General features: G+C 41.4%; 1 protein-coding gene across 1 annotated transcript; it reads left to right on the top strand.

The window, feature by feature from the left end:
• The first annotated feature begins 464 nt into the window (after window positions 1–464).
• LOC144541747 (gamma-aminobutyric acid receptor subunit rho-3-like) lies at window positions 465–10,115 on the top strand. Its single transcript, XM_078286613.1, has 9 exons — window positions 465–607; window positions 1,579–1,691; window positions 4,840–4,907; window positions 4,993–5,216; window positions 5,379–5,461; window positions 6,557–6,694; window positions 8,009–8,161; window positions 9,471–9,664; window positions 9,810–10,115. The coding sequence occupies exons 1-9, from the start codon at window positions 465–467 to the stop codon at window positions 10,113–10,115; spliced, it is 1,422 nt and encodes a 473-aa protein (XP_078142739.1).
• The last annotated feature ends 228 nt before the right edge of the window (window positions 10,116–10,343 follow it).

Raw genomic sequence — 10,343 nt, 5'->3', positions numbered from 1 at the left:
ATTATCCCCACCCCGCCCTCTCCTGCCTCCAGTTTGTAGGTTACTGAAAGATTTCACCAACCGCAGATAAGAAGATTAGAGAGGAATTAATGGCATTCCTTTGTCATTATAGGAATAAATTGATATTTGGTTTTAAATCAGAGGGAGGAGACAGCGGGGAGCCGGGGCAACATGTTGTGCCGGGAGACATAAGCGGTGGGATGGCACAGTGACAGCCAGGGGAATGCCTGTGCGTCGGAGCTAAGCATTGGATATCTGGACTGATGTACACCATGTTATAGGAGATGAGAGGGTTGGATAACACAGGAGTTACTGGGCGTGTGCGTGGCGGGGCAGAATGAGTGCTGCTGGGATATGGACGTGCCGGTAGACGGCGGGGACAGCCGCGGCATTCCCTGGGCGAGAAACTGACGCAGTGGGAGGACCTTGGTGGTTCCTCCTGTCTCTCCAGCCCCAGCTCAACCATGAATGTGGCCCTCCTGGCCCTAAGACTGATGTGCTTGGCCTGGCTGTGGCCCGTCACCCAGCTCAACAGCAACCACTTCCCAAACAAGAGGAGACACAAGGATGTTTATCCTGGAGAGAACACCAAGCAGAAACATGGAGGGTGAGCCAAAGTAGGATTTCTAGCAGGACTCATTTCTTGGGTTGCTTCCGCTGCTGACATTTGCTTTTCGACAGCTGGCAGCTACTGTTTTGTTGGCTTTGTTGGAGGCTTTGTTCTGTTTAATAGCAGTTAATAGTTTGCTGCTTTAGGATGTCATTAAACCATGGCTGCATGGTTAGCCTTGATGCTTTCCATTAATGTCTTGGTGGATCAAGGTAAAGGCAGGTCATGGGATCATGTGGGGTGACAGGTGATGCATATAGCAGATCACAGCAGTGCTGATGTTCAGGTAATTGTAGATGGCTTCAATTGATCAGGGGGTCGAGTGTGTAGTTATGATTCTCAGTCTTATTTACAATTAAAAATGAGTTAAACATACTAGGAAAATGGTTTGTTTTGGGCAGACATTGATACTACTCAAGTGCTGTAAGCTTGATGGATTTGTTGCCCAAAATTTCATATGGATTGTTGTTGAATGAAATCTGGGTTCTGTACAACAATAAGATAACTCATTTTGACTTGATATCAATAATTATATGAAGATTTCTGGGAAGGCAGTGGAGGTCAGGTAGACCTCTCAGTGGAAAAACTCATGAGACATTCTGACTTAAATGCCAACATAGCAAATATTGTTGGTCTGTCCTATTATCCATGATAGCAGCGAGGCCCTGCAGCATCTCTGACCCAGTTGTGAGTCTGTTCGTGAAAATCAGTGCAGACAGACTGTCAGGAAAAGAACTTTCATTTCCATTATACCCTTGCTTTTGGTTTTAATCAGACTGCTAAATTTCAAGTAATCATCACTAACTCCCAAGACCAGATGTCAGTCGTGCTTCAAGTCGTGTGTGTGTGTGTGTGTGTGTGTGCTAGAAAGAGAAAGAGAGAGAGAGCCAAAGAAAGAGCTTTTTTGTAAGCTCTCGTACATCCACAGAACAGCTGATGTACTGATTTGTGTCTTCTTTGGTTCCCAGACGGGTGGACCTTAAGATGAAAAAGCTGGACAGCACCAAGTCCCTGCTAATTAAATCTGAGCAGCTGCTTCGTATTGACGACCATGATTTTGCAATGCGGCCGGGCTTTGGAGGTAAGGCCAATATCCTAATCCAGTTGGCTGGAATGCCATACAAAACAATGTTTGCATTCATGTTATTCTAGTATGTATTCATGATCTATCTATCTATCTATCTATCTATCTAGCACCGGGTGAATCAACCTCCATGTTCAAGTTTCACGATTATTTATGTGCATGTAAAAAAATAAAAATAAAATAAAGTGTAGAGTGTGTTACACCTGTATTAAAAGGACAGTAAAAACAACAAAACAACAATTGCATAAAATGGAAGGAGCCAGCAGTCTTCGTCTGGCTTCATTTTATTAATAGATTTTGCACTATTCCTCTTCTTCTTCCTCCTCCTCCTCTTCATATTATTATTACTATGAAGCATGTGCTTGTCTGGCAACTCAGTAAGCTTAATGTAGGTTACAGTGCCATATTTGGCATTACGCTACCCAAAAAACCCTTACTGACCCAGATTGTCTCCAATGTTAAACAGACAACGACTGAAGCCGGTAATTCAGACTTTTTTTGATACAATAATCTGGACTGTGTACCTCATTTTGAGGAGAAAAAAACAAACAAATCCTGAATGCTACAGGATATTCAAGGAACTGCTATAATACTTAAGTTTTGTGCCTATCAGCAAACTCATGAGTGGTAGAATGTTTTGTTGTTAGTTTCCATATCAGATGGTATATAGTACATATATAATTTATCTATGCTGTCCTGGTTGGGTTGAGCTGATGTGAAGTTAATCCTGGTAAATGAGGAGCATGACTTTATGGAATGAGATCACCCAGGTAGAAGAAAACAATGCATTCAAAAAGGGCATTCAGTTCAGTTGTCTGAGGCATCACGTTCAGTCTCTTTTAGGATTCCCTTACTTTAAAGCAATCATTTCTTTCACACTCTTTTTCACATCCAGAGCCTTTTAACAGCCAGACTTAAAAGTCCCTTTTCTCCAGTGAGAAACGTTTGTAGGTTCAGGTTATGAATGAATGGCTGTTGGGTTTTCAGAGCAATAATACATCTGCAGATACCCACAGTGGGCAGTTTTCTCAAGCTGAATTTCTGTAAGATTCATTAACAAAAAGACATTTTTAAAGTAGAGCGACCTCGCTGCTGCCACAGGACTCGGATGTTGTAGAGTCATGATTTCTCTCATCGACTTAGATGTTTCAAAAACAGATGACAGTGTACCACATGCTTGTCTGAGTCGTGTGCAAACACTGTCGGTTTTAAGTGCTTACTTCCACTGGATAATAATACTCACAGGATGGGACAAATAGGACACATTTATTCTGCCATTAGGGGAAATAGCACAAGGATCATTCTGGCTAATATATATTAGATATACTTACAGTGTGCCAATTTTGACATAGCATTGGAGCAGTGTGTCAATTTCTTGAGCAAAACTTTGAACTTAAAGTGCCTTGGGTTATACAAATTTGTGTTATGAAACTGCTACTCCTGTCCTTCTCATCCTCCCTCTTGCAGTTCAAGTTGAACTAATTTGTTGGTACTAGTTTCCAAGTGATTTTAGGGCATAGGTTAGCATTTTTGTTTTTGTTATTATTGTATCTGCAACAGGTGGTGCCTCAGTGGGTAGCACTGTTGCCTCACAGCAAGAAACATCCATTTGATTTCCAGCCCTTTGCTGTGTGGAGTTTGCATGTTGTGCCTGTGTTTGCGAGGGTTTCCTCAGAGTGCTTTGGTTTTCTCACACAGTCCCAAGACCTGCAAGTCAGAGACTCTAAATTGTCCATAGGTGTGAGTGTGAGTGTCAGTGTGATGGACTGTCCATGGTGTTTCCCTGCCTTACTCCCATTGCATGCTGGGATAGGCTCCACCCCCTCGTGACTCTTAATACAATAAGCGGGTAAAGACAATGAGTGAATGAATCTCTACGTAGGTGCTCACCGAAATAGCACAAGCGATAGTTACATCAAAACCTGTGCACTGGTAAATACTTGCTTATTATTACCTGACTTTTATTTTAGTTTAAGTGCATAAGTTCCACATCATGTGCCACTGGTTTATGTTGTACTTTATGAGTAACTCCTAAAGGTTTGTATCTGTCTTCTCTTGGACAAATCTCCCTCACCAAGTTAACCAACTGCTTCCTTGAGCGCTGATGAAACTCTAACTACATACTGCTGGGCCTGAGTGTCTCTGAGGAACGTTTAGAGAACCAAAAAGTCATGTTACACCCTGTTTTCTCACAGCTCTACTGATTTACTCTATATTTTAGGATGAACGAAAGATGCCGAGGAACATTTCTGGAAAACAATGAATTTTCACAATTAACGTTTTCTGACAGAAAAGCTCAGTGGGCTGCAGTAAATCAGTGTTATTGACAGTGAGCCACATTTCACAAATACTGTCAGCTTTCGATCTACAGTGTAGTGACTGTGGCAGTCTTAGTTTACCATGATTATAATGAGATAGGATTTAATGGTGCTTTGCTGTACCCTAATGTGAGCAATCACACAAATGTTGGTGAATTAATTTAATTTTACATGCTCTCATAAGATACTTTAGCTGCAGGTTTTATTCATTGTGCAATCAGTTATCTGCTCAAAACATACTATTTTTTTAATGGAAGTAATACAGGCAATCAATAAGAGTTTTTCTTGATTCAGTATCTATATATTAAAGCTGAGCTTGCATAATTTAATTTCTCGCATAATTTAATATTCAGTTTGGATATTCTAAATATAGCAGCCAAGCCAAGCATTTATTCCTTATACCTTTGATGAATCTCATTCAGAAATTAAAAAGTTGCAAGTACAATTTTATGAGGATGAGGATGAGGATGAGGATGAGGATGGGAAGAAGGTAACGGACAGGATTGGCGCTGTGTCCAAGGGGCTGTGTGTGAACCATCATGTTGCAGTTGTGTGTTGATGATAAAGTGATGTCACATAAAAAGACGATATCAACACAACACTAAGCTGATGCATGCGAGCCAGCATGACATCAGGGTCGTTGTTTTCACCCAACACAATGTGCTGACAATGTCTTCTCTAAGACTTGATGTTAATTGCCTTGTCTTTCACTAGCTCAGCAGTGGGATTTACAAACATTGTAATCTTTGGCAGATGTGGAGGCAGATGATTCATGCAGGATGAGATTGTCCTGAACCTGATCCATTGCGATGTTTGACCTTTTGTAGGGTCAGCTATTCCTGTCGGCATAGACGTCCAGGTGGAGAGTATTGACAGTATATCTGAAGTAAACATGGTATGTGCCTCCGGATTTCTTCTAATATGCCAATATACAGTATCTCCTTTTCTCCATTGGGCTTGAGCACCCGTGTTTTTTGTAGGATTTCACCATGACTTTGTACCTGAGGCATTACTGGCAGGACGATCGCCTGGCCTTCCCCTCCAGCAGCAACAAGAGCCGCACCTTTGACGCCCGTCTGGTGAAGAAGATTTGGGTTCCAGACGTCTTCTTTGTCCACTCCAAGCGCTCCTTTATCCACGACACGACCATGGAGAACATCATGCTGAGGGTTTATCCTGATGGCAATATCCTCTATAGTGTCAGGTAAAAAAAAAAGGGTGTTTCTTTTATGAAGAGTTTTATGCAGAGTGGTAGGTAATGCTGCTAAAATGTTCTGAAAATGACCCACACCTAACATTTTCTGTTACAGTTACTGATGTTGCTTATTTTCTGTGGAGGTTTCTTTAACTGTACGCTGTGTTTTAGGATTACTGTGACTGCTCTTTGTTCAATGGACTTCAGTAGTTTCCCTCTGGACACACAGAATTGCTCTCTGGAGCTAGAGAGCTGTGAGTATCAAACAACAATTAGTACAGTGCTGCCTATGAATGTCTTATAAGATATCCAATGCAGTTTTCGTAATGTAGATTTGTTTACATTGTAAATAACACCCAATTAAACATGTATAAACAGTGTATATTGTGCATGGGTGGCAAATCTATAATCTGAATTTCTTACCTTACGCCTTACCTCTAAAGTATAGACCAATTGATCAGAGGTGTGAAGGTGTGTTCCAGCACAATCCCCCGATGAGTACTATTTTAAATCATTCCCATGCTTGTGGAGTGCTTGCTGAAAAAACATAAACAAACATGTTACTGAGCTTTTGATACTCTGTTTTGCCTCTTTGTGATTTAGTTAAAAATCACAGCAGTCAAACTACCCGTCAAAAATGCCATTGGATATCTTTACGCATTACATCCCTGCTATACCGATAGCACTGAAACACACACACTGTACAATTCACAGTGCATTTCCTTACTTGATGAACACACAAAACCACTAACCATCCCCATCCTCTTTTTACATAGAGTAAATAACTGGTAATCCTCAATCAGGTCAATCTCTGTCCATTATACATGTCTGTCTTTCTAATGCAGGATTTACTAGGGATTAATAATTTTTTTCATTCTGTTCTGCTCGTGACAGTCAGTAAACTTCAAGTTGGTTGTATTTTACCAGACACAAACTGATTTTATAGTCTGGATTGCCTTCTGTGCAGACTGTTATGTAGTTTTGCCTGTCTGGACTGGATCACAGGTACTTAGAGATATAGTAGTAGCCAGATATAGTATATAAACACAGCATTCATAGGATCATCTCATATGCATGTACACACTGTTACTCTCTCTCTCTCTCTTTCTCTCTCTCTCACACGCAACACACACACACACACACACACACACACACACACAAACATACAAACACACACATAATTAAGCATGGATCCTGACCTTAGAGGAGAGCTGGGAGTCCCATTTCTGTGCGCTCTCTGCTCTCCTCTGAGGAAAACATCCATGATTCTTCTAAGAGAGGCAACATGTGAAGGTGTCACTGCTGCCCCCCTTCCAACCCCTCCACCCCCCTCTTCTCCTCTCTTGAAGATGCATACAATGAGAACGACCTCATGCTCTACTGGAAGAATGGGAACGATTCATTAAGGACTGACGAGATCGTGCTCTCTCAGTTTTTTATTGAAGAATTCCACCCTTCCTATGGGCTTGCCTTCTACAGCAGCACTGGTATGTTGGTTCCCTGCTGTCAGCGATGTGTTGAAGTGTTGGGGCTCTCTGCGCTGTCCCCCCAGGTTCGGGAACAACCAGAGACCTCCTGATATCATCACAATAAAACAATATTGCTTTTCTAAAAGGGAAAGTTTGGCATTTTTATACCTATATATTATGTTTCCCTCACCTACACAGACCTGCTGGTAGCCAGAACAAACATTTTGACCCATGACAGCTGCATGTCAAACAGTGCAACTCCAGTATTAGTCATCTTTCAGCTAGCAAAACACCTACCTAATACCTAGTAGTTTCCACATAAGAATAAATAATAAATTCCTATATGGTTGGGGGAATAAAGCCAATTCAGATACTTTCCCCTCATAATCCAGCATGATGATTATGAGTTTATTGTCTCAGATTCATGTATTCACTTCTGCTGTGCAAAAATGTACCTCCCTTTTCGGAGCCCAATCAAGTCAATTTACAGAATTTATCTGCACCAATTCACTGTGCAGACTGATAGTGACGTGCACAGGCAGAGAGAATGGTTACAGAAAGTATCATGTGTGAATACCACTGTAGCTGTGAAATTTTGGTCTGAAAAATAATTGAAAGGATTGACTTACTGCAATGACACAATTGTCATATATAAGTCTAAACATCCTGAACTTTCCCTTTATTAATATTTTGCAGAGGACTAAAGCTCTGATTCACTAAGATTGTGTTGTGTTTGTGTGAGATATGGAGTGCAATATGCAGATCCAAGGCTTAGTGAAATAGGGCAGCGAGATATTGTCTGTTTGCCTATCTCTACTATATTTTTTTTGTGATGGATTAATCTGGTCCCCTTTGTATTGAAATTCATATCTATGATATCTTGCAATCTATCTCTTAAATTTTGCTGTTTGCCTGTTGTAAAATATTGAAAAAACAAGCTTTTTTTACTTCATTATGTAAGTCTTTTAGACGTGTATGACCGCTAAGCCCGCCCTCTGAAACCCTGCCTGCTGCAGTGCTCATATTTTCAGTCTGAGAAGAGCGAGAGAGAAAGAGGGCCGAGGAGATTTCCTTCTCAGTGTGTCAGTGTGGAATAATCTCCTGAAGAGGCATCCTATCTATGAGGGTGTTATGTAACTTCAGCTCTAGACATATCTGCCTCATGCAATTAATACTTTCTCATTCGAGTTCTAGGCTCTTCCAGTAGGCCCACTTTGTATTCCTTATATTCACAAGATTTACGATACTGAGCGGTTTTCACAGCGCCGCCCAGAGTGACAGTCTCTTTTCTTCCGCTCATGGTGTTGTCCCGCCTCTTTATCTCTCTTTCAGGTTGGTACAATCGGCTCTACATAAACTTCATTCTCAGGAGGCACATCTTCTTCTTCATGCTTCAGACGTATTTTCCCACCATGCTGATGGTGATGCTATCCTGGGTGTCCTTCTGGATAGACAGGAGGGCCGTGCCTGCCCGAGTCTCTCTGGGTACGGTGCTAAGGTTACATTTACTAAGGCCCAAGTGAGATGAGAAGTTCGAAGAATATCTGGAAACCTAAAGCCTAGTCTAAAATTAGACTGGATATAATGTTTATTTTGGGGTATTTTTTTTACGATGCAGTTTGGTGTTTTCCTGGTTGGACCATGCCTACTAGTTACTAATCACTACCAATGAGTGGTGTGTTGGTGTTGTGGCTAGTTTCTCTACTGATTTATATTTACCAGGGGAGGAAGCTGAATTGTTTAGAGGTCCAGTGCAATGAGAATTGCATTTCTCAATGTCATGGTATGATTTAATTTGTTAATGTAAAGTTACCCAAATTATTATAACTGTCAGGATTGTGGAAATTTGACTAAGGCCCTTTGAAAAACTCATAGGGAAGGTTACCCAGTCCTACAAGCTTTGTACCATCTAACCATTAAAATCTGAAAAAAAATGATGCTCATTGTGTTAGAAATCCTGACTAAGCTGAAATCATTGCACTGGAGCTTTAATTAATTTATGAAAGAATAAAACTGCACAATGGGCTGGAAGTATGGCAATATGCTGTAGAGGCTCATGATGGCTACACAAAGACGATCTAGATATCTACACAAGCAAACAAAGTTGCTTTATCAGTGTCTCGTTCATTATGTGCTTTTCACTTTCAAAACAATAAAATAAAACGTTCTTTGCTGTTTTAAAAGTTGTCAGGTGTTTGTAATGTTAGGTGTTTTGTTAGGTGTTTATTAAAGGGAAGGTTCAGTGATTTTATAAGCCTACCCTATTAATCACTAATCAAGCCCCCTCTTAGAATGTGCCAAACGTTTTTACATTAGAGCTGTTAAATTGGCAAACATTGTCCTATTACTAGGCTATTTGTTAGCAATGCTAGCACAAGTCCGTGGGATATGAAACCATACCTCTTCAAATCACTTGCAAGCTTATGCAAGAAGCAATACTTCCATAGCTGTAGTAATAGTAAGAATACATAACAGAACTTGCTCAAAGCACTTGAATAGGATTTTGAAAGCAGTGGTTTCATACCCTATTGACTTGCACTAGCATTGCTAACAAATGCTAACAGGAGGCTGGTGTTGATTTCTCAGAAACAAAAACTTGTTTGAATGTTATAATAATGAACATGGTTAATGATAAACAGGATAGGCCTCTAAAATTACTGAACCTTCCCTTTAAGTATGGTGTAAAGACAAGATTGGGCCTCAATATCCCATCCTTGTCCAATCAATGAACGCTATTTGGGAAGCAACGTGTGTAACATCCACAATGTGTTGTCCTGGTTGTTTCTGTATCCAGGCATCACCACGGTTCTGACAATGTCCACCATCATCACTGGTGTCTCAGCCTCTATGCCACAGGTGTCTTATGTCAAAGCCGTAGACATCTACCTGTGGGCTAGCTTCCTCTTTGTCTTCCTGTCCGTCATTGAGTACGCCGCTGTCAACTATTTCACCACCGTGGAGGAGATGAAGAAGCTCAAGAGGGCAAAGGTCATTCACATTTAGCTGTTTCTCACCCTGTACTGTCTCCTAACAAAAAAAATCCCTTGAAGTCATACTAAATAATTGCCTACCATCTGCAGCTCAATGGATTCAAAATCTAACCTCTTCTCCTCGCTCCCCGCTGTCGTTACAGGTCCCCGCCTCCTACAACGCCACCCAGGCGATGGCCTTCGACGGGTGTTTCCATGACAACGAAATCGACCTGGCATCTTTTCCAGAGGTCTCCAGCACCCCCAACACGGAGAGGACCACCCAGTCTCGGAACTCGACCACTGACTCCCCGCCCACAGAGGGCACCCGGCTACGTCGCAAGCACCCGTTAAAACAAAACCTCAGCTTCATCATGAGCAACAGCTACATGATCGACTCCTACTCCAGAGTCATATTCCCCATGGCTTACCTGCTGTTCAACATCATTTACTGGAGCATGTATGCATAGGACATACGCACAACTCCCTGCTGTTTTGCGATATGCAGCGGAAGATACAGTACTCTTTCTTGACTGTTGTCGACTGTATATACAGTGTAACATCAAACAGACTGCAGTAACACACCTACATTAACTGTCAACTCACAACACTCTGCTGTCCTGTCGGATATGACCTTAACATTCTTGACCTCTGTAGTCAAGAAGAGAACAGTTGGAACTTGGAGAAAATCCGAGTTC

Source organism: Centroberyx gerrardi, chromosome 11, assembly GCF_048128805.1.
Source record: "Centroberyx gerrardi isolate f3 chromosome 11, fCenGer3.hap1.cur.20231027, whole genome shotgun sequence".
NCBI lineage: Eukaryota > Metazoa > Chordata > Actinopteri > Beryciformes > Berycidae > Centroberyx > Centroberyx gerrardi.
Note: the sequence above shows the minus strand (reverse complement) of the source record. Positions and strands in the feature narration are given on the sequence as shown.